General features: G+C 46.7%; 5 protein-coding genes across 5 annotated transcripts in view; 3 read left to right on the top strand and 2 right to left on the bottom strand.

The window, feature by feature from the left end:
• LOC125428839 (zinc finger and SCAN domain-containing protein 32-like) overlaps nt 1-24,303 on the top strand; it is a 665,212-nt gene that overhangs the window by 725 nt on the left and 640,184 nt on the right. The window lies entirely within an intron of this gene.
• TAP2 (transporter 2, ATP binding cassette subfamily B member) overlaps nt 1-24,303 on the bottom strand; it is a 1,062,867-nt gene that overhangs the window by 765,128 nt on the left and 273,436 nt on the right. The gene's annotated exons all lie outside the window — the stretch shown is intronic.
• LOC125428531 (zinc finger protein 708-like) overlaps nt 1-24,303 on the top strand; it is a 1,111,878-nt gene that overhangs the window by 982,869 nt on the left and 104,706 nt on the right. The gene's annotated exons all lie outside the window — the stretch shown is intronic.
• The window catches only part of LOC125428560 (zinc finger protein 420-like), a 469,229-nt gene that overhangs the window by 428,305 nt on the left and 16,621 nt on the right, over nt 1-24,303 (bottom strand). The window lies entirely within an intron of this gene.
• Nucleotides 374-4,933, top strand: LOC125428819 (zinc finger protein 75D-like). The gene is made up of 5 exons (XM_048489496.1): nt 374-1,825; nt 2,116-2,224; nt 3,626-3,696; nt 3,916-4,042; nt 4,444-4,933. The coding sequence occupies exons 1-5, from the start codon at nt 1,391-1,393 to the stop codon at nt 4,512-4,514; spliced, it is 813 nt and encodes a 270-aa protein (XP_048345453.1). The 5' UTR covers nt 374-1,390; the 3' UTR covers nt 4,515-4,933.

The raw sequence follows: 24,303 nt of genomic DNA, 5'->3' as shown, positions 1-24,303 counted from the left end.
GGCCCAACTCCACAAAGCACTGGATCCATCAGGGTTTTTTGGGGGTACTGACTGTGGGTGTTCACCTACAGAGATGTAATGGCAGGTTTGGGGTGACCCAGTGCAAAACCCCTGAGTATCCATTCCTTAGGACCATGCTTTTGGCTTGTGGCAGTGCCACGAAACGGTGGACGCCTGATTTCTGCAGGGCACTTTGGCTGTGAACATGTCCTACGATTTGGTAGTTAATGTAGGGTGACCTAATGCAAAAATCGTCCTGATCCATGAGGATTCATGTTTTGGAATTCGGTTTTTGGTCCCTAGCAGCCCCATGAAGTGGTGGATTCAGGACAGAGACCGGAACAACCTCCCCCCCCCCCCCACCCCCCCAGTGGTGCCTCACCAAGCGTCTCACTTTCCAGGAGCCATGAAAGGTGGAGAGCCATGCAACACTATTTAAGGGGGAGGGAGAAAGGGGGGGAGGAGTCAGTGGGCACCCCCTGACCCAACCCCTATATTTACCAGTCTTTCTGTTGGGGCCTATGCAAGAAGCAATATTGTGAGTTCTGTTCTCTTAATTATTTTGGTTTAGATTTATGAGAAACTCATATTGAAATGTAGATATTTTGATCTGTTTATACCTTGCACGATGATGGAATATTTTGGGTTGTTGAGGTTGTGGGGAAATTAATGCCACGAAAAGCCTTGTAATCAGAATTTCAAGTTTTAATTTTTATCTTGTTTAAATACATTAAAATGTGAGGCTTAACAGAGTTGTAGTAACATTATTAATTCAGCAGTACTTCTAGCTGTTGGTGCAGATTGGCGTGTTTTGGTAGGTTTTGGGGCACCTCCCCAGAGGATTTCTTGACAATGATGAATGTCCAGATAGGACCTGGAATTACAATGGATTTGTTCACATGTATTTCACATGAATTTCCCAACCTGGAACTGGCAATTTGTGCCTTTGGCAGGGTTGCTGCCCCCCCCCCCCCCCGCCCCAAGCTCATTGCAGCCGCCCTTCTTCTCTGTTTCATGCGCCAAACACACCCCTGACTCAATCCCACTGTAATAGAATTAGATTTACACTTGCCCTACACTAGCACTACGCTTTGACTTTGGGTGGGCATATCTCCTGACATGCTTAGTAGCCATCCAAAGCCACCAGGACAGCCTGACCCAAAGTCAACAGGGAAAAACTTACACTGTTTCTAAAGAGCAAGAGACACTTAACTTGCCCAGAGAACCAATCAGGCATATCTTGTGCTCTGATCCACCCTTCTCTTTTCATTCTCTTTTCCTTCTTCCGTGCTGCTACCTGCTCCCCACTGAACACCCTCAGACAGAGAAACCTCTTTTTGTGGTCAAGTGAAGTAAAGTCATCTTTTCAATGTTGCAGGTGACTCAGTAGATGAAGAAGGAGATGGAAGAGCAGGACCCAGGAGGACCTGGACTTGGCAAGAGAGTGAGGAAAGACCCCCATTCCGTCCAAACTATGAGTGGTGTTGCATTCTGGGAGAGAGCTGTGCCAGAGATTCGGGATCAGGAGCTCCTGAACTCAGAAATACGTTGCGCACTCTTCCGGCAGTTCTGCTACCATGAAGCCGACGGGCCTCGTGAGGTTTGCAGCCAGCTCCATGGACTTTGCAACCTCTGGCTGAAACCGGAGAGACACTCCAAGAAGCAGATCCTGGACCTGGTGATGCTGGAGCAGTTCCTGTCCATTTTGCCCAAAGAAATGCAGTGCTGGGTGAGAGGATGTGGGCCAGAGACCAGTTCCCAAGCGGTGGCCCTGGCCGAAGGTTTCCTCCTGAGTCAGGCCGAGGAGAAGAGGCGGGCAGAACAGGTGAGGGCTTTTCTTTCCAGCTATATCTAATTCAAGCAACAATACGGACCTTTTCCTAAAACTTCTGTGCCTGATATTTGTCCATTGTTAATTATCCAAATGGGAGGTTTTAATGACCTGCTTCAGCAGCCCCTTCTTCTAAGGAATATCTGTCCCCTCCAGGTAATTCCCCAGCATTGAAAAACCCCTCTTCTAACTCTGCTGATAGACATGTACAGAGTCTTGGGTAGGATCTCTTCCTTGGTATCTTCCATTCCACCTCTTACTCATCTCTTTTAATGCTGTTTTAGACGTGGGATCCATCCATGAAGATGGAAGCAAATTTCTCTGTGCTGGAAAGAGGTCTGTTGGAGGAAGGACAGCAAGCCCAGACGCAAGTCCAAGATGCCAGCTCACCTGGTAAGGACTCACTCTGCCTGGATGGGATTGGGGCGTGCAGTAGTTTGATGGGTTGCATCAGGAATGAACGTTATGTATCCTTTGTAACCTGATTGATATGTAAATGGTCTATCTCTTTTCCTTTCTCCTCTGACGTTTATAGTTTTGACATGGATTGCAGATAACTAGGCTAAGTGTCCCTGGCAAGCCATTCTTCAGGGAAACAGGATGTGCCTGTTGGCTGAGCGGGGAGGCGAACCAGGTGGCTGCAACGATCTCTCTTGCGACCTTGAGGTTCCAGAGCCTCTAAATAACTCCTTTGACACTTTCTCTGGGAAAGCAGGAGGGGGGGCTGGGTGAGGATAAAGGGACCCAGGAAAGCCTGGTTGGGCAGATCTGACTTTCTGAAGCTGGGTGCTGTGTTGCCTTACAATAAACGCTACATGTCAAGAATCCAGAGTCTGTTTATTGATTAAAGGTCCAAGGCGTAACAGGTATGAGTTCGAGTCACGAAAAAAATGAAATGGGTCTTGACTCAACTTATGGCACTCCGTAGTGAATAGCTGGGATGCCTGTAAAAGGGAATTAGACAAATTCATGCAGTTCCTCACACTGATTACAATATTCATATGCCTCCTTTTTTCCATTAGAGAGATGCAAGGTGGCTCAAAAGAAAAGGCAGACAAATCTCATCCAAGCTCCTCAGTCTTGTGAATAAACAAAACCTGCCTTTTCTGCCCACCATAGCTCTGAGAACCAGTTGCTGGGGGCCAGGAACAGGGGGCAGATGTGTTTTCTGCTCATGGACCATTGACTCGCTGCTGTAGGAAATAGGATGCAGGATGGGGTTGCCAGGGTGTGGGGAAGACCTTCGGGTATAAATGATGCCACGTTGAAGCGACATCTAGACAAAATGTGCCACAGATGTGACATTAGTGAATCAGTAGATGCTATGAACACTCATTGATAGCACCCTCAGTGTCCAGATGCACTCATTTCCGGTCTGTTCTTTTGGCCTGATGTGACAGTGAGATGGCAGCCAACCTCGTTTTGCCCGCAATCCTTTTCTTCCGCCAACCTGGAATCCAGGGCATATAAAATGGCTCAGCCAGAGGGAACACAGCATCTCTGGGCCTTTGGTCTGAACCAGCTGAGATGCCGTCACATTTTTCAGCTCCAGTGTTCACAGGACAAGGATCACAGAAGTCTGAAATGTATCAGTGGCATTTGCAGCCCCCCACCCCACCCTCCGAGGCTCATAGGTACCTTTTGCTTCTCTTCTGCCTCCACCACTACTTACTAGAAAGGGTTACAGCACTTTTTGAGCATACCCAGGGAAAGGGAATGTGGGTGTGTCAGGTATACCTCACGCACTCAGAATAGGAAGTGGAGGTTAATATTCTTTTTTTCCTTCCCTTGCAGGGAGTGAAGAGAAACTGTTGATCCATTCTCATTGCGGAGGCATAGGAACAGCTGCTGCACCACCTGTCCAGGTAGGGGAGACAAATGGGCGACAGACTGGACCTTCCAGCTTTCTTAGGGGGCGGGGTTTCTTCTGCAGTGGATACTGAAGGGCCCAGGGAAGAGGCTCTCAATGGCACTCTTTATACACAAGCTGACTTCTCCGTCCTTAACCTTCACAGAATGTCCCCTTCCATCAAGCTGTCTCTGCCTGACCTGCCCTCTAATGAGGGAATCTGCTTTTCTTTCAGACTTTGGTGTCCTTTGAGGAGGTGACCGTGCATTTCACAGAGGCAGAGTGGACACTGCTGAATCCAGACCAAAGTGCTCTCTATGAGGACGTCATGCTGGAGAACTACAGGAGTGTGGCCTCTCTGGGTAAGGGACTTTCATAGCTTCCATAGTACAAATTTCTGCCTTTGGGATGAGGCGTGAATGAAAATGTTGATGAGCAACAGGCCTGTTCTGCTACTTTCTGCCTTGTGGAAGCCTTGAGATGTCAGAGTGGCAGCAAAACCAATATTCAGCATGGCTGTGTAATGTAACCCAAGCACCCTGGCTTGCCTGGGCCAACTGAGGCCTGTGTTGTGATCACCACTGGAGCCAGAGGGGGTGTGGAGGCCCTCAGGAAGATGCTTAGTGTCCAGCGATTAAAGTACAGGCGTCTGTCTTCTGCAATGGCTTCTGTCCCCCTTAGACTGGTGGGGAATGTGGCCTTGATCAGTTTTCCACTGTTCCGAAAACATTCTTCCTTGTGCTTCTTTCCTTCCCCATATAAGAAAGACCACTTTCTCTTTGTGTGAGCCAAAGGAGCCAGGAACGTAATGCAGATGGTGGTGGAAACGGTTGAAGGCCTTACGGCTGATGAAAGGCTGGAGAGTTTGTAAAGAGGATCCCAAGAGAGTGTTTCCTTCCCAGATGAGGTGGCTGCAAGTGAGGAACCTTCATGGTTATGTGAAGAGAATGATCAAGGAATATCCTCAAAGGATGTCTTCTTCACTTCTTCATGCATCTTCGTTTGCCAGAATCACAAAACCTGCTGAGAAAAGAGGGAGGGAGGCCTTCTGGGGGCTGATATCTGGGATGATCTGAAACTTTTTCTGGGGCTCCTTTGGGACAGCTGTGTCCTTAAATATGGAATATTCCAGGGAAAAGTGGGGGGCTTACGTAACAAAAGCCAAGCTGGAAGAGGCTACAGTCCTTTTTCTGCCTTGCTGCCTTTGGGCCTTAGCTGTCCTGGCCCCAACTGGAACCTCTTCCAAAAATCATTGAGGGTCTGCTTTTGTCAGGAACTGCGCCTAGTGATTGAGGGGCATTCTCAGCTTATTGCTTTTTGCAGCAGTTTATATTGCTAGAGATAGGATCTGGGTGACAGAGGGGTACTTTCGCTTCAGTGTTGCAAGACATAGGCAACCAGTCTGCTATACGTAATAGGCCTTTACTCTCTCTCTTGATCTTTATGGCTTAACGCGGATTGTAGATAACTTGGCTGACCCTGGTGAGTTACTCCTAAGAGAAACTGGATCTGGCTCTTGTGAGCCAGGTGGCTGTATCTATCCCTATCGCTGACCTTGGCGTGCCTTAGCCCAGTGGTGGGATTCAGCAAGTTCGCACCACCTCGGCAGAACCGGTTGTTAAAATGGTGCTTGTAAACAACCAGTTGTTAAACTTTTTGAATCCCACCACTGCCTTAGCCCCAAAGTAACTCTTTTGACACATTCTCTGGGAAAATGGGAGGGGAAACTTGTGGGGGATAAAGGGGTTCAGAAAAACCAGCTCTGGCAGAGCGTTTTGTGTATACGTTGTAAAGAACAGGCAGGGGAGTGTGCCTTGGAACCCCTTTCTGCCTGACGAAGCACTTTGTTACTGAGTATAGCAATAAAGGAACTTCTTCTGTGACTGTGTGTCTGCGTTCCTGGCTTTGCATACTGACTGGGTGATCAACTCCTGGGTAGCGTATCCGCTGGAAAATCCCCCCCCCCCCCCCGGTCTTGACAAGAACTTGCTTTCTCAAGCTGGGTGCTTCGTTGCCTTTGAATAAATGCTACTCATCAAGAATCCAGGGTCTGTTTATTGGCTAAAGGTCTGAGACTTAGCAGCTTTGAACTGTCAGGTTCAGTAGCTGAAGTCCTGGCTTCTTCCTCCCCGCGGCAAATGCTGAAAGCCAGCTCTTCACGGCCATCATCACAACTAGAAGGAAATTCTCGGTATAGTTGCAGGAATTGAGATCATGCAAACTTCTTGTGGAAAGGCAGGTGTTGCAGTGGTTAAGAGCTGTGGAGTCTTATCTGTAGAGAGGGGTTTGAGTCCCTACTCCTCCACATGAAGCCCTCTGGGTGACCTTGTGCCACTCCCAGTTCTCTCAGAACTCTCTCAGCCCCACCTTCCTCACAAGGTGCCTGTTGTTGGGAGGGGAAGAGAATGTGATTTGTAAGCCACTGCATGGCTCTTTGGGGTAGAGAAAAGTAGGGTATAAAACCTGGTCTTCTTCTCTTCACTTTAATCAACAGTAGTAGAGAGAAGGTATAAGGTCACCCTCCGTTCAGATTTGTCTCTTGTCTGACATGATTTCATTTTGGGAATTTCTTGGAGGGTGCAGTGCTGATTGGTTTGTGCTCATATTTGGAAAGTGTGCATTGTTTGAATGTGCTCCCATCTCTGGGACAAAAGTCCCAGAGTTCTAGAAACTCTGAGATCAGCCCTTCGTGGATTGGGCGGTATACCAAATCCAATAATAATAGTAATGATGATGATTATTATGATGATTATTATTCCTAGGACTCTGGGTGAGGCTCGAATTGTAATGAATGGCCAACAACCAGCTAAAGATCTTGCAGCTGTGAAATCTACCATAATAATAATAATAAACATCTCTTTATTTCAGCAGGAGATGAGCAGTGGAATGAGAATGATAAAAAAATGCAGAAACTATTGCCAGATCAAATCAACAGTGATGGTCTGAAAGGAAACGTCAGAAATCCAAGTGGACCTAAGAGGCAGAAAGGAAGTCACAGAGCCGAGAAGAGGGTTAAACCCGTTTCTCCCCAAGGACAGGATTTCCATAAACTGATCCACACAGTAGAGGTAGTTTATCAGTGCTTAGAGTGTGGAATGAACTTCTCAGATGAAAGCCAATATGGGAGTCATTTGCAAACTCACAGTGGTAAGAAGACTCATCAATGCTTGGAATGTGGCAAAACCTTCCTTTCCAAAGGAGAGCTCTTTAGGCATCAAAGAGCACATGAAGAAGAGAAACCTTATAGTTACTCAGACAGTGGCAAGAGCTTCTCACCCAATTCAGATATTTTTCAACATCATTGGACTCATTCTGGAGAGAAACCATTAATGTACTTAGAGAGGAAAATTACCTTCTCTGCTGGAAGAAAGGGTAATGTACTTATTCAAAAGGACAGTATAATGAGGGCATGTAAATGCTGTCTGTGTGGAAAGTTCTTCAGCTGCAGATCAAAACTAGTTGTTCATCAAAGAACCCACACAGGAGAGAAACCTTTTGAATGCTCAGAGTGTGGAAAGAGATTCAGTCATAGTGGGGATTTAAAAAAGCATCAAAGAACTCACACAGGGGAGAGACCTTTTGAATGCTCAGAGTGTGGAAAGAGATTCAAACGAAAATCCCATCTTCAACGGCATCAAAGAACTCACACGAAGGAGAGACCTTTTGAATGCTCAGAGTGCGGAAAGAGATTCAAACGAAAAGCCCATCTTCAACGGCATCAAAGAACTCACACAAAGGAGAGACCTTTTGCATTCCTAGAGTTTGAAAAGAGCTTCAGTTGGCCATTTTCACCAGCATCAATTCCTTCACACAGGAGAGTAAACTTTTGAATGCTTCGAATGCAGAAAGAGATTCAGAGGAAGTGCCCATCTTCAACAGCATCAAAGAATGTATTGTCAAAGGTTTTTACAGACAGAATCAGTGGAGCGTTGTGGGGTTTCCGGGTTGTATGGCCATGTTCCAGTAGCATTTTCTCAGGACGTTTCGCCTGCATCTGTGGATCGCATCTTCAGAGGTTCTTAAAGACCTCAAACAGTGGAGAGACCTTTTGAATGCTCTGAGTGTGGAAAGATATTCATTCGGAGTAGCCATCTCCAACAGCATCAAAGAACGCATACAAAGGAGAGACCTTTTGAATGCTCTGTGTGTGGAAAGAGATTCAGACGAAATGCCCATCTTCAAAAGCATCAAAGAACTCCCACGGTTGAGTGACCTTTTGAATGCTTAGAGTGTGGAAAGAGATTCATTCGGAGTATCCATCTTCAAAGGCATCAAAACTCATACAAAGAAGAGACTTTTTGATGCCTCTGATGCCTTCAGAGGCATCAGAGAAAGTCACACAAAGGAGTAGCTGTTTGAATGCTCATTGTAAGGCCTCTGTTCACTGTTGGATGATTCCACGCTGTTTGATCCTCAATCTTCTCTTCTGGATTTTGTAGGACACTCCCCTGAGAGCTGAAAGCGCAGTGGTTGGATGTTTGTGCTAACCTTGAGAGAGCACATCTGCCTGCCGTGTCCAGAGCCCATTTTTATCAGGGCGGTAGAACTACACTAGTGCTTTGACATACCCCCTGTTTTTCATTCAGAGCCTAGTTAAAAACCCTGTGGTTCTGTGGCTATTTTTACTGTGATTGTAATTTTCTATCTTAAATTATGTGTTTAATATTTACTTTTTCTTAAACCGCCAAATGTGTTTTTCTCATGTATTTCAATTGTTGGATTATTTTGCCTATAAGCCTATGTGCTACATAGATGTCTTTGAATAAATGAAATGAAAATAAAACAGCGAATCTCTCCTCACTCCCTCCTCACTCCCTTAAAAGGTGCCTACTCTTCAAACCCCCAGACAAGCCCTGGCAACCAAGCATCCCTTGCCTTGCCTCCAAAGATTCTCAAAAAGGTCTTTGCCCACATCTTGAGGAAGCCCCATTTCTGGTACATGATACATGTTAGAATTGTTGGTTGAGAGGGAAAATACAGTTTTTGGGAAGCATTGGATGGGATCTCTTTGGAAGCATTGGATGGGATCTCTGATGTCCTCTGTGCTTTCTGGTTTTGGAATGGTCTGGGGTGCTTTGAGAGTTGAAAGAGTGCCTCTGCTGGAGTCTTTGTTCAGACTTTGAATGTAAGACTCTTTGGCAGCATTGGATGGGATCTCCGATGTCCTCTGTGCTTTCTGGTTTTGGAATGGTCTGGGGTGCTTTGAGAGTTGAAACAGTATCTCTGCTGGCGTCTTTGTTTAGACTTTGAATGTAAGACTCTTTGGAAGCATTGGATGGGATCTCTTTCCATTGTCCTCTTATTCCTTCAGACATGAAGATGGCTGCAAGGTTAAACCCAGACCAGAAAGAATGACTATGTTAGACTGAGCAGAGTAATTCTTTTCTCAGCCAATCGAAGTACACTTTCCTTTTGACAATACTGTTTAAGAAGCTTGACAGAGGTGCGGAGAGGGAAATTTTTGCCGTACCTTATTTTTCTGCTAAAACATTCAATTTCTAAATTGTTCTCATGTGCTGTAATTAATAGTGATTAGGTGCCATTGCCAATCCAATACTAGATCCTTTGGCAGTATTAAACTTGTAATGAATGAAGTTCTGATAAGAAGTTGATTGCCATTTGGGGCCTTCCCAGCAACTATAGGAAACAGGGCTGAGACTTTTATAAACTTAGTTTAACACTTAGTTAAAGTGTTCACTACTAGTGTCTGGAAATCTAAGAGCAGCGCTCCCCTCGTTTTTGAGCCTGGGGGCCCTTGGGAACTCTGACATCGTGTGCTGGGTGTGACTCCAAAATGGCTGCTGCAGGAGGCGGAGCCAAACACAGAGGAAGCCCAAGTGGAAGGGAGAAGAGGGATTAAAAGAATGGGAATAGGAGTGAGAATAAAACAAACGAGTGGCAGATGCCTCTGGAACATTATTTTAATATGCAAAACCAACTGGATCTTCAGTGGCCAATCACAAGCCCTGCTGCGTGACCACACCACCAGACCCCACCTCAAAACACTTGATGTGCTCCAGTAAAGGGGCTGCTGGGCACCTTGCATTGGGGACTCCTGGCATAGAGTCTTCTAAACGTTCAGTGAATGTTCCTAGATGTTACTCGGCTAAATGTTTTTACTCCATTTTGTTTTCTGCCTAGCTTTCCACTGGCTGACCATGTGTCTGAGCATGAAGAGAACAGTGGGATGCTGTGTGGTTTCCAGGCTGTATGGCCGTGTTCTAGCAGCACTCAGATCCTCTGAATCCTCTGAAGATGCCAGCCACAGATGCAGGCGAAACATCATGCTGTTAGAACACGGCCATACAGCCCAGAAACCACACAGCACCCCAGCAATTCCGGCCGTGAAAGCCTTCGACAATACAATGAAGAGAACATCTTGCCATCACCACTAAGCAACCACTGCCAGACTTTACACATCTGGATTAGTGAGCTTGTTTTTGGGGCCAGATTGGGACTTAAAATACACATCAAATCATATATTTATTTATATGACTTTTACCCCACTGACAAGTTGAGAAGGCAGGATCTGGTAAAAATTCATACCATTAACATATATAAATAGGCCTCCTCCTTGTCCTCCATTTCCAGGTGCTTTCTAATGCGTGGCCAGTTATCTCGGATTGGTTTCAGGAGTCAGATGTAAATAGTTCCTGATTGGGGGCAACTGCTGCTAAAATGGCAGCCCTCAGCAACGATTGTCCACATTTGGAATCAGTTGGTGAGATCACCAAGGAAGACCTAATACACAAATCACATGGCACTTGCAAGGACTGTAAAGTGAAAGGACCAAATCTTTGGGCATGCTTAGAGAATAGATGCTCATATGTTGGTTGTGGGGAGTCTCATATAGATCACAGCACCATACATTCTCAGGAAACAAAACATTGCCTGACAGTTAATCTTACCACACTACGTGTCTGGTGTTATGCATGTAGCAAAGAAGTGTTTTTAGACAGAAAACTCAGATCACATTCTACATTGCAAACTGTACCGCTGTCCCATCAAGATCCTGAATGTGTCATACAGGATATTAGACTTCCTAGTATCCCAACACTGAAAATTCCTATAATTGCAACATTTGATGACCTAGATTCAAATCTTTTCAGTTAGTCTCTGGAACCAGCAGAGAAGAGGAGCAGTGGAGGACAGCAGTGGGCCAGAAAGGGCTGAGGAGCTCTGATTTTTCTTTACAGAGGGCTTTTCTCAAAGCCACATCTTTTAAACAGTGTATTTTAAACAGGGGGTTTCTCTTTTTTTCTCCTTGTCCTAGAGCTGCTGATTGGTGGAGGCTTCTTGAAAAGGGTGGGGGGCAATTTCTCACATTTTGTAAATCTTTTCAGTTAGTGCTGAAGGGGTGGGGCTTCTCACATCTTTTAAAATCTTTCTCACACATTTTGTAATGTATGCGCGAACAAGAGGTAAGTTTTACAATTAAATAAAAAACATAATTTTTTTTAAGGGATAGTGAGACAGTTGGTATAGAAACCTTAAGGTATAGAAAACCTTTAGCAAGAGGGAGGCAATCTAATTAAAAATTAGGCATTTGAATATCTAAACAAAATTAGATATGAAGACAGGAAGCCAGCTTGGGGGGGATGGGGCTTTCCAGTGTTTTGCACCTCGAGTGTCACATGTAATGACTATCTGCCACTAGGGCAGAAGTCGGTGGAGTGCCCCTCGCTGCAATGAGTTCCTGGCACTCAAGGAACATGTGCGTTCTCTTGAAGCCAAGGTGGCAGACCTGGAGAAGCTGGAGAGAGGCAGAGAGGGCAGCAAAGCGAGGCTTCTCGGGGACCTAGCAGCGTTTCGGGTCCCATCTCCCAAGGTGACATCTCTTCAGATGTCATGGAGAATGAGAGTCTGGGTGACGGAGGGGTGCTGGAGTCTGAGGTGGTGGAAGATGCTCCCTTAGATGGGGACCCTTCCTTAGCTGGTGGTCAGATATCCTCCTCTCGCGATACTGGAGGATACCCCTTGGGGAGGTGGGGGGAGCTCCTTTGTAGTGGGTGATCTCGGATCATTAGGAATATAGAGAGTTGGATTTGTGACAGGCTGACAGGATGACCGCATGGGTGACTCTTGGCCTGCCTGGTGCAGAAAGGTGGCCATGGGGATGTATCACGCTTCAGTCTAGATAGGCTGTTAGGACAGTGCTTGGGGTGGAAGTAAGCAGTTGTGGTCCACATTGGTACCAAATGACATTGGGAAATGTGGCCGAGATAAGGTTCTGGAAGCTTAAATTTAAGCCTGCTAGGAAAAAAAAGGTTAAAATCCCAGGACCCCTAAGGTGGTGCATTCTCCGAAATGCTACCCTGTTCCACGCCGCAGAGGCGAGAGCTAGGCAAGTGGAGATAAGCAGGGTCCTCAATGCGTGGATGAGAAGGTGGTGTAAGGCAGAGGGTTTCTAGCTTTGTCAGGAACTGGGGAACCTTTTTTGGGATAAGGCAGGCCTGTACAAAGGGGACGAGGCTTCATCTTAACCAAAGAGGGAACCAGGCTGCTGGCATCAGCACATTAAAAAAAAGGTGGCAGAACAAAGCTTTTAAACTGATCCTTGGGGAAACCCGTTTTACAGGAGCTGAGGTGACTCTGGTTCGAATACAGAGTCCATGGGGATGCAGACACAGAGAGAGGTTTTTCTAAATCAACCACATACAAGCGAGGAGCACAGTAAATGTGATAAGTGATAGTGTCTACAAAAGGCTTAGAGGGCAAAAACAACATAAATCCCAGGTCCAAGGGACAGAGACAGAGTATACAAGTGTCTCTATGCTAATAGTAAGAAGCATCTGACCTAAAATGGGGGAGCTTGGAATACAGAGTTTTGAAGGGAGGACATTGATATAGTGGAGCATCACAGAGACATGGTGGAATGAGGAGAACCAGTGGGATGCTGTTATCCCAGGTTACAGGCTCCTACAGGAAGGATAGGACAGAGGCTGCATTGGGAAGTGGGGTGGCCCTCTACATCAAAGAGAGCATAGTGTCACATAAAATAGACAATGCAGGGGGGAGCTGATTCCTCTACCAGAAGCACTGTGGATATCAATACTCAGGGGTGAAGCGATAGTTTAACATTAGGAAATATATTTCATCGTCCTCCTGACCAAAGTGCACAAGAGGATTCTGAGATGGAAAAAGAAAAAAAAAAAAAAATTAGAGAGGCCAAATAAAAGCAAAAAAATGTCATGGTAATGTATGCGATTTTAACTATCCCTACATAAACTGGAAAAAATGCAATGTTCATGGGCTTCAAGTAGTAAGGAGAGAACATTCCTGGATATGCCCTAAATGACTGTGGCTTAGAGCAGATGGTTTGTAGAACCAACCAGGGGAGATGTGATCCTAGATCTAATTCTATGTGGGACCCAGTGGACCTGGTAATGCGAAGTCCAGTGTTGTTGGAGCCGATAGGGATACAGCGACCACAATGCTAAGTCATTGGGATTCAGTATCTCTGCATGCGAGGAACAAGTGACAACTACTAATGGGAAGTTACATTTGCCTTCCAGAAAGGGAAATTTCTCTCCAAAGGCATGTGAGGGGGGGATGAGTCTTGAGGAAGCTGAAAGGGAAAATCCAAAGAGGAGTCAAAATGTCCAAGGTGCTTGGAGGGTTATTTAAAAACACAGTCTTAAAAGCTCAGCTGGAATAGTGTTCTGCCAGGGTTAGGAAAGGCAGCCCAGTCCAAAGAAAGCCACCAAGTGGTTAACCAAAGGGAGGTTGAGGAAATTATTAGGAAAAAAAAAGATGTCTTTTAGAAAATGGAAGTCCAACTTAACTTCGATGAAGAATACCAGAGAGAACACAAATGGTGGCAAAAGAAGAAGCAAAAGTTAGCTGGGTAAGGGAGGCAAAAAAGGATTATGAGGAACGCATGGCTGCAAACATCAAGACTAGCAACAAAACAGTTCTTCAAGTACATCAAAAGCAGGGAAGCCAGCTAGGGAAGCGGTAGAGTCCATTAGATGATGAAGGAACAAAAGGTGTGCTAAAAGATGACAGGGGAGATTGCAGAGAAGCTGAATGAATTTCTTTGCATCTGTCTTCACCCAAGAGGAGGTGAGGAAAATTCCTGCACCTGGAACCGGAGCTTCTTAGGAGGTGAATCTGAGGAACTAGCGAAGTTAGTGGTAGAACCAAGGGAAGAAGAAGTTCTGGCAGCCATTGATAAACTAAATGCTACCAAATCCCCTGGCCCAGATTGCATTCATCCAAGAGTTCTTAAAGAGCTCAAGCATGAAATTGCTGATGTTCTCACATTAATATGCAACTTATCCCTGAAATCAGGTTCCATCCCTGAAGACTGGAAGATGGCCAATGTCACACCAATCTTTAAGAAAGGGTCTAGGGGGGACCCGGGAAATTACAGGCCAGTCAGTTTGAAATCTGTTCCTGGTAAATTAGTAGAATCTATCATTAAAGATAAAATTATTAAACATGTAGAAAAGCAAGACCTGCTGAGGAAGAGTCAGCATGGCTTTTGTAGAGGCAAGTCCTGTCTTACAAACTTACTAGAGTTCTTTGAGGGTGTAAACAGACATGTGGATAAGGGGGAACCAGTGGACATTGTCTACTTGGATTTCCAAAAGGCTTTTGACAAAGTTCCTCACCAGAGACTGTTGAGAAAACTCAGCAATGAAGGAATAAGAGGGGAAGTCCTCCTATGGATTAAAAACTGGTTGAGGAACAGGAAACAAAGGGTGGGTATCATGAAAGCAAGCCTGGGAGAGCCAATGCTTGTTTCATTAAAACCTGGGTTCTTTTCTCCAATAACTCCAACTAGCCGAGGTCTCAACGATTTTTATTGAAAAACAGAAAACAAAGAAATAAAACTTAGATTGCGGTTAAGGGATTGTTTAGCTGGTTACGTCCCTTTTGGTTCTTTGTCCCCATTCCGGGAACCCATGGCCCAGATGCTTCTCTGTCCACGTCTCAAGATGGAATTCCCAAAAACCTTTGTTTTCCCTTTCCCAGGAAAACTCTGTTCAGGCCACGAGGTAACTTAGGGCTTTGAAGTTTCATCCTAGCACCTCTTGCATAGTTTCCCTGTCCTCCCTCCAGGAGAATCAAAAAGCAAAGATGCTTTTCACAGTCATGTGTGATTTTGCTAGTTTTACAGTTACTATCTCCATCACACCGCCCCCCCTTTTGGAGAGGAAAATCTGTAGTCTAATGGCTACATATTTCATCCTATCCATTTAGAAAAAAGATTATATGTGTTACTTTTACATCAGTCATCTCCTACAACTAATACAGAGATCTGCTAACTACAATTCCTTTCATGCATAACATAGTCCTTATGATAGCATAACAATACAGAATGAAGAAAATCATGTTAATACAAAACACAATTCTCTAGACTAATACATACTTTCAGACTAATAAGCAATGCAATATCCTTGAGCACTGAACTACAAGACTCATGCTCACTTTCAACCATAGTCTGATACCTTCTTCTCTGGAGAAAACACAATAGTATCTCTCCCTTTGGAATTTCTCTTCCTGGTTACTGCATTGATGCAACATCATTGTGTAGGACATCACTTCAATAGGCAAATTCCCGCCCATATCAATGTAGTGTGAAATCAAGTCAGTGTAACCTGGCTTGCTGCAGAACATACCTTTTCCTTCAGCCAGCATTTCTGCCACTTGAGCCTGCTGCTCTGGTGTGATACCTTTAGCACTTTGCATATCAAACCAAACAATTTTCATCCTCAAAGTTTGCATTCAAAAGGACTCTCCTCTCCATCCCCCCTTAACTTGAAGAGGAATGCTGCTGCTCTTGGCAGTTACAGGATCTGCCACGTCAATATAAGACTGCTTTGACTGATTGTATAATTACAGTTGTATCACCTTGTGGGAAAATCCACCTCTCTCACACACAACTTTTCATCCTCCACCCCCGCTTCCAAATCAACATTTTCTCTTTGGGGCCTAGTGGAAACTCCATTTGTGCATTTCTACACCTTTCTCATGGGTCAAAACATGAATTTTCCCATTAAACCTTTTAAAGAACTTACAGCTGTAATTCCAACAACATCAATTAATCTTACACCAGTTTCAAAAGATGAAATGTTCATCTGTCCACTTCTCATGCTGTCATCCGAAAGTTCCCTGTTCCTGGAGAATGATCTCCCTTCCCACCAACCTTCTGGTGCTGGATGACCGCTATGGAGCTCGTCTCCGGGTGACTTCCAAGCCGTTTCTAAAGATGTCTTCTGTTCCCTCTGGCGATTTGCTCTCTCCCCCCTTTCTGAAAGGATGCTGCTGGTAGCTTCCGAATAGGATTTCATTCCAGGCTTCTCTCCGCTTGCATCTGAATGGAACAGTCTCTCTCACCTGGGAGGCTTTTCGTTCCCTCCCTTGAGACTTTCATCCTCTCCAGTTTTGAATTTTGCAGAGTTGTTTTCTCTGCTGTGCTGTCAAAAGATTCCTTACATAGCCTGTAGATGCAGCATAAAGCTTCTTAGGAGCTCCACTGCCATCCGGGGCTTGAGAAAAGCTCCTCTGGGCGCCCGCTCCAAGACCTGAGCTCCTGGCCCCTCTGGCTTCTCCCTGCCGGATCCTGGCACATCTTCTCCCAAAGCACTCTGGGTGCCATCAGCATCATACTCTCTGGTTACTTCATCTCGACCTGCATCGCAGCCTTCTCCTTCCCAAAAAATTCTCACACTGGAATCTCAGCTTAAGCCTGCCGTCAAATCAACGAATGGTTGGTGTTTACTCTGGAGTATCGGAGATCCCAAAATGCTGCCACCATATCATGAAAGCAAGCCTGGGAGAGCCAATGCTTGTTTCATTAAAACCTGGGTTCTTTTCTCCAATAACTCCAACTAGCCGAGGTCTCAACGATTTTTATTGAAAAACAGAAAACAAAGAAATAAAACTTAGATTGCGGTTAAAGGGATTGTTTTGTTGGTTACGCCCCTTTTGGTTCTTTGTCCCATTCCGGGAACCCATGGCCCAGAGATGCTTCTCTGTCCACGTCTCAAGATGGAATTCCCAAAAACCTTTGTTTTCCCTTTCCCAGGAAAACTCTGTTCAGGCCACGAGGTAACTTAGGGCTTTGAAGTTTCATCCTAGCACCTCTGCATAGTTTCCTGTCCTCCCTCCAGGAGATCAAAAGGCAAAGATGCTTTTCACAGTCATGTGTGATTTTGCTAGTTTTACAGTACTATTCCATCACAGTGGGTATAAATGGGAAGTTCTCACAATGGAGAGATGTAGGGAGTGGTGTCCCCCAAGGATCCGTTTTGGGACCAGTGCTCTTTAACTTATTCATAAATGACCTGGAAGTAGGGGTGGGTAGTGTGGTGGCCAAGTTTGCAGATGATACCAAATTATGTAGGGTGGTAAGAACCACAAAGGATTGCGAAGAGCTCCAAGCGGATCCTTGATAAATTAGATGAGTGGGCTCAGAAATGGCAAATGCAGTTCAATGTAGCTAAATGTAAGAGTGATGCACATAGGGGCAAAAAATCCAAACTTCACAAACACGCTACAGGGGTCAGTGCTATCAGTCACAGACCAGGAAAGGGATTTGGGCATCTTAGTTGATAGTTCCATGGGAATGTCAACTCAATGCATGGCAGCTGTGAAAAAGGCAAAACTCTATGCTGGGGATAATTAGGTAAAGGAGTTGATAATAAAACTGCAAGGGATTGTCATGCCCTTATATAAAAGCAGTGGTCGCGACGCGCACTTGGAGTACTGTCAGTTCAGTTCTGGTCACTACATCTCAAAAAGGATATCGAAAGAGATAGAAAAAGTGCAGAGAAAGGGAAAGCGAGGATGATTTGAAGGGATTGGAGCACCTTCCTTATGGGAGGAGAGGCTGCAGCGTTTGGGACTCTCTTTAGTTTGGAGAGGAGACGTCTGAGGGGAAGGGGATATGATTTGAAGTCTATAAAATTATGCATGGGGTAGAAAATGTTGACAGAGAGACATTTTTCTCTCTTTCTCACAATACTAGAACCAGGGGGCATTCATTGAAAATGCTGGGGGGAAGAATTAGGACTAATAAAAGGAAACACTTCTTCACGCAACGTGTGATTGGTGTTTGGAATATGCTGCCACAGGAGGTGGTGATGGCCACTAACCTGGATAGCTTTAAAAAGGGCTTGGACAGATTTATCGAGGAGAAGTCAATCTATGGCTACCAATCTTGATCCTCCTTGATCTCAGATTGCAAATGCCTTAGCAGACCAGGTGCTCAGGAGCAGCAGCAGCAGCAGAAGGCCATTGCTTTCACATCCTGCATGTGAGCTCCCAAAGGCACCTGGTGGGCCACTGCGAGTAGCAGAGAGCTGGACTAGATGGACTCTGGTCTGATCCAGCAGGCTAGTTCTTATGTTCTTATGTTCTAGATGTACAGGTAGATGAAGAAGATGAATTCAAGGCAAGAGGTTTGACAGGTTTGAAACATATATAAATACCACAAAAAGCCCAGTTTTAAAAACTCGGTGGGACTTTGACATAATAGAGGAAGGCAGTCAAAAAGGGAAGAGCAGGAGAGTTAAAAAATCTTACGGGAAGGAAAAGAACAATAAACAATTGGGAAGGAAAGGGAAAAGAGCTACTAAAGGGATAAGAAGCAGAAAGATGTGTGATTCTTAGAGAGAATACCCAAAGGCTCTGAGTAACACACCTAGCCTGTAACCTCCTGAGCAGTGTCTCTCCTTGAAGTCTAGTCTCAATCTCTGTAATGCGGACTTACAACTTAGGACCTAGAGCTGCTGGCATCTTGCTTATGGTAGTTCTGCAAATTAGCTCTGAGCCAGGAGCCTGTGTGAGTTCAGGTTCTATTGATTCCACTGGTGTCTCTCTGCAAGACTCAACTGACTCTTCCTCAGACAAGGTGGCAGCTGCACCGGGGAGCGGGGATGACAATTTCTGTACATTATTGTACACAATGGACTGTGTGTTAATTGATTTTGGCATGTTATGGGTTCAACAGAGAGAGTGTGCATGAGAGAGCACTTTCTACAGAAGACTGATGCACTGCAGAAAAAAACGTTGGCAGAGAGAAGGAACAGCGTCTCACTCCTGCTCCGTGGCTGCCAAACTGAGGGAAATTGCCTTTGTCAGCTTCTTGGCTCCCCCCACCCCAAACAGTCTCATGGATGCAGGGAAGAGAGGGATTTTGTGGGCTGAGGGAAGATGTCCAGTCAGCCAAGGCAAGAAAGCCTGAGCGTCCCCCAGTTTCTGGTTCCTCCCCACCCGTCTCCGGAGGAGATCTTGAGGACTTCCATAAGGCAGTTCCAGGGAGCCATCAGGCAAGGCGGCTCTGAGCAGGCCCCTTTGGAGACAGCAGCCGCTTGCTAGAGACCCCTTTGGAGACAGCAGCCGCTTGCTTGGGGCCACTGGGCCACAGAAGATGCTTGAACTGAAGGACTTTCCGCCTCCTCACTGAATTTGAGGGCACAACAGAAAGGGGTGAGGATGGGACGGCATCCACCAATTCTCCTCAGGCAGGAATATCTGCAAGGGCTGAAAGCCGCCTCACCCTGATCAATTCGCAGCAGGAGTTTGACAAATATTTCTTTTAATGTTCTGAACACTTGTCTCTAGAATGTTTTCACACCCAGACAGGAACACCAAAGACGAAGTAGGTTCCATCAGGATGGTCTTCCTGGTTTTTGCTGCTGTACTTGAGTTTAAATTGCATTTTCTTAGGTCAGCACTCCAGGGTGCTAACCATCCCCTTTCTTGAGAGCGTTCTTCCTCAAGGCCAGTGGGACCAGCTGTGTTCAAGATGTTTCTGCAGGCCTTGTAGTCTTTCCTCCCAAGTAGGCTCCATCAGCAAGATGCTATAATCTGCATCTTTTATCACCCACTGCATAACACACCGGTTTCATAAGAGGATCATGATTAAATAGGTCTGTCAAAGGGGAATATATGGCTGGAGAAAGGCAGTGCCTCAGTCTTCTTGCTCAGTAAAGCAAATGGAGGAAGTGGCCGGCCAAATAAAGCAGAGACCTGCAGCAGCTGGTTGCATGAATGAAGTGACAAATGAGAGGAAAGTGCAGAGTAGAAGTAGATTAATAAAAAAAACACCACATGCACAAGATGGCCATTAGGTGGGTGAATGCCGTACAAGGGTCTGACTGGGAATACAGGGCTGACCATCGTCAAGTCTGACTTGGTGGCATGTTCCGGTGGTTGCTGCTGAGCAGAAACACAGAGCTCCTTGTCAGTCAAGTGGAAAGCGTAAAGAAATGAGGGTGCCTCTGAGCACACACAGAAGTTTTTCTTTCCTGAGGAGAGAGCTTCTTCGGATAAGGATCTTGCTCTGTAGCCTTTCAGCATCAGCAGATAGCCTGCTCTTTCCCCTCTGAGGGGTCTTGGGAGAGACCCCCTCACCAGTTCAAGAAGCTGCCAGAGCCTCCCCCCACCCCACCTCTTCCACTTGGCTCTGGTCCTCTAAGGAACAATAAATGTGTTCATATCTCTGGCCACAAACCCTCTACATCATTGCCCAGTGGGCTCAATTCCCAAGTCAGGGAGCAGCTTGAGATGGTGGGGAGCTGGGCAGGGGAATCCGCTCGCCTCCAAGGATGGCTGCCAACCAGCCCTCAGACCACCCCCACAGCCAGGGAACAAGCCTACAGAAGTCTTTCCTGGGTCTCAACAAGAAACCAACCCTGTAAGTTGGTTGTTGTGGGTTTTCCGGGCTGTGTGGCCGTGGTCTGGTAGATCTTATTCCTAACATTTCGCCTGCATCTGTGGCTGGCATCTTCAGAGGTGTATCACAGAAAAAAGTCTGTTTCACACTGTCTCCAGTGAGAAGGGAAAGTTTAGTGAAGATGCCAGCCACAGATGCAGGCAAAACGTTAGAAGAAGAAGAAGAGTTTGGATTTATATCCCCCCTTTCTCTCCTGCAGGAGACTCAAAGGGGCTGACAATCTCCTTGCCCTTCCCCCCCTCACAACAAACACCCTGTGAGGTAGGTGGGGCTGAGAGAGCTCTGAGAAGCTGTGACTAGCCCAAGGTCACCCAGCTGGCATGTGTTGGGAGTGTACAGGCTAATCTGAATTCCTCAGATAAGCCTCCACAGCTCAGAAGGAGGAGGAGGAGGAGGAGGAGGAGGAGTTTGGATTTATATCCCCCCTTTCTCTCCTGCAGGGAGACTCAAAGGGAGCTGACAATCTCCTTGCCCTTCCCCCCCCCCTCACAACAAACACCCTGTGAGGTGGGTGGGGCTGAGAGAGCTCCGAGAAGCTGTGACTAGCCCAAGGTCACCCAGCTGGCGTGTGTGGGAGTGCACAGGCTAATCTGAATTCCTCAGATAAGCCTCCACAGCTCAGAAGGAGGAGGAGGAGGAGGAGGAGGAGGAGTTTGGATTTATATCCCCCCTTTCTCTCCTGCAGGAGACTCAAAGGGGCTGACAATCTCCTTGCCCTTCCCCCCCTCACAACAAACACCCTGTGAGGTAGGTGGGGCTGAGAGAGCTCTGAGAAGCTGTGACTAGCCCAAGGTCACCCAGCTGGCGTGTGTGGGAGTGTACAGGCTAATCTGAATTCCCCAGATAAGCCTCCACAGCGCAGGCGGCAGAGCTGGGAATCAAACCCGGTTCCTCCAGATTAGATACATGAGCTCTTAACCTCCTACGCCACTGCTGCTCTAGGAACAAGATCTACCAGACCACGGCCACGCAGCCCGGAAAACCCACCACAACCAGTTGAATCCGGCCGTGAAAGCCTTCGACAATACAAACAACCCTGTAAAGTTTCACGCTCACAAGGGGAGTCCCCAAAAGAAATGGCTTCAGTAGCTGTAGCAAACTTGGGCCAAAACACTGCATTCAGATTGACGCCTCCTGAACTCTGGAGCAGACCAAAGTATAATTCAAGTCATTCATTAAAGGATGTTCAGGGATATACAAGAAGGGACCTCTGCTGCCCCCTCCCCACCTCCTTCAGCTCCTCCCCCCAGAAGCTGAGTGAATCTATGTGGGGGGAGGGACAGGTGGGCTGGGTCCTGCTTAGTGGGGGGAGGGCTCCTGAGGGGGTGGGGGGGAGAAGGCAAGGCAGAGACAAGGCGAGAGGGGGGTCTCCCCTTCCCCAGATGTTTCTGGTCTATTCCAGCCATTCTTTCCCTCCCTTCCCCTTCCACCCCCAAGCAAATGCAAAGCCCATTTTACAAAGAGAGTGGGGTGAGGTCTGCTTTTGGGGGGACCCTTTCTCCCCCTCCCCGACCCCCTCCCCGACTGGCAGCCCCAGTCCCAAAGGAAGGGAAGCCATAGAGCCCGTAATCACAGAGTGGCCGCTAGGGGAGGGGGCGGGGAAGCCACTTCTTTCCTCTTCAGCCTTTGCAGCCCCGATCCAGGAGAGTCGCCCCACTACAAACCCTGGGAAGGGGACTCCTCCCTCTAGCGCCCCTCTTTTCCGCACCTCTGTAAAAAGCCGGGGGGGGGAGTTGAAATACAGCCCCCTCCCTGCATTGCGGAGGCCACGCGGGTGATCCAGGTTTGCATGGTGGGGGAGAAACCAGCAGAAGGTATGGAAAAGTCTTGGGGGCAGAGGCGTTCCTCCCATTGGGCAAAGTGGACAGTTGCCCAGGCTCGTTTGTGGGATTTGTGATGCTGTTTCAGGGTGGGGGAGAATCCACCCCAAAATAGCATCACTTTCAATGTTGTTTAAACTGGAGACCCCAGATTCTCCCCTTAAGGTGGATTTAAAAGGAAAATCTGGGCTCCCTAGTTTAAACACCATCGAAAATGATGTTGTTTGGGGGTGGATTCCAGCATCACTTGTTCCTACTCCCCTGGGTGTGGGCAAAGGGGGGCCCCTCCAGACTCCCCGAGATTATGAACCAGAGTTGCAGGATCTCTTCTGGGTCAGCAGTGCTGGGTGCTGGATGGAGTCACAGAGTGAAGGCCCCCATCTGGCCCGCCCAGGAGACATCAGTCCCTGACCTGATTCAAGCAAGCAAAGACAGTGGGCCCAACCTTTCTCCTTGCAGTGCTAGCTTTCTATGTGAGGGGAGTTTTCCATGCTGCAAGTTGTCAAGGTCAGGGCTGGAATCTCCCACCTGCTCCCTTGAGCCAGACAGCCCAGTTTTAGCTCTTCAGTTGCGGGAATGGACATGAGAGGTAATGTGATAGTAAATCTGAAGTGATCCAGTAAAAAAAAAATAGAATCCATGATTTGGAACTGGGTTTATGCATTATGATGACTCCACAAAGCACTGGATCCGTGATTTTTTGGGGTACTGACTGTGGGTGTTCACCTAATATAGAATGTGATAGCAGGTTTGGGGTGACCCAATGCAAAACCCCTGAGGATCCATTCCTTAGAGCCATGCTTTTGTGGCAGTGCCACAAAACGGTGGATGCCTGATTTCTGCAGGGCACTCTTTGGCTGTGAACATGTCCTATGGTTTGATAGATAATGTAGGGTGACCTAACACAAAAATCATACTGATTCATGAAGATTCACGCTTTGGAATTAGGTTTTTGGACCCCTGCAGCCCCATGGTGGATTCAGGACATGATCTACAGTCTGCCAAATTTGTGCTTTTTAATTTTTTTAAAAAAAATCATATGATTTCATCAGGATTTGTCCAAATTCATCTAGATACACCTTTTACCCAGTCCCCTTTTGCACCCAAGTTCAACTGAAATGTAAAGAACCAAACAGGCATATCTTTTTTTCTGGTCGACTGTGTATCTTCATTCTCTTTTCCTTCTGGCATGTTGCTGTTTCCCCACACCTGCAGAGAGAAGACTCTCTTCACAGCCAAGTAGAGCCATCTTTACAGAGTTCCAGATGACCCAATAAAAGGGGGAGGAGATGGAAGAGAGGGACCCAGGATGACCTGCACTTGGCAAGAGAGTGAGGGAAGACCCCCATCCCATCCATGCTGGGAGTGGAGTTGAATTCTGGGAGAGAGCTGTGCCAGAGGTCTGGGATCAGGAGCCCCTGAACTCAGAAGTACGTTGCCAACTCTTCCGGCAGTTCTACTACCATGAAGCTGAAGGGCCTCATGAGGTTTGCAGCCAGCTCCATGGACTTTGCAACCAGTGGATGAAGCCAGAGAAGCATTCAAAGAAGCAGATCCTGGACCTGGTGATCTTACAGCAGTTCCTGACCATCCTGCCCCACGAAATGCTGGGTCAGAGGATGTGGGCCGGAGACCAGTTCCCAAGCAGTGGCCCTGGCCGAAAGTTTCTTCCTGTGTCAGGCAGAGGAGAAGAGGCAGGCAGAACAGGTGAGGGCTTTTCTTTCCGGCTACATCTAATTCAAGCAACAATACCTGACCTTCTCCTAAAGCTTCTCTGCCTGATATTTGTCCAAGTGCTAATTATCCAAATGGGAGGTTTTAATGACCTGCTTCAGCAGCCCCTTCTTCTAGGGAATATCTGTCCTCTCCAGCATTGAAAACCCCCTCTTCTAGCTCTGCTGATCGAAAGGTGCAGAGTCTGGGAGTTGGGTCGGATCCCTTCCTTGGTATCTTCCATTCCATCTCTTGCTCATCTCTCTTGCTGCCATTTTAGATGTGTGATACATTCAGGAAGATGCAAGCAAAGTTCTCTGAGATGGAAAGAGCTCTGTTGGAGGAAGGTCAACAAGCCCAGACGCACATCCAAGATGCTACTTCACCTGGTAAGGACACA

Source organism: Sphaerodactylus townsendi, linkage group LG03 (genome assembly GCF_021028975.2).
Source record: "Sphaerodactylus townsendi isolate TG3544 linkage group LG03, MPM_Stown_v2.3, whole genome shotgun sequence".
Classification (NCBI taxonomy): Eukaryota; Metazoa; Chordata; class Lepidosauria; order Squamata; family Sphaerodactylidae; genus Sphaerodactylus; species Sphaerodactylus townsendi.
The sequence above is the reverse complement of the archived record's forward strand: the minus strand, read 5'-3'. Positions and strand labels throughout refer to the sequence as shown.

Bases quoted from the DNA above. Each gene is read 5' to 3' on its own strand.
- LOC125428819 (XM_048489496.1), top strand. From the start codon at position 1,391: ATGAAGAAGGAGATGGAAGAGCAGGACCCAGGAGGACCTGGACTTGGC. The intron at 1,826-2,115 runs GTGAGGGCTTTT...ATGCTGTTTTAG, and splicing joins AGAAGAGGCGGGCAGAACAG to ACGTGGGATCCATCCATGAA. The intron at 2,225-3,625 runs GTAAGGACTCAC...CTTCCCTTGCAG, and splicing joins CCAAGATGCCAGCTCACCTG to GGAGTGAAGAGAAACTGTTG.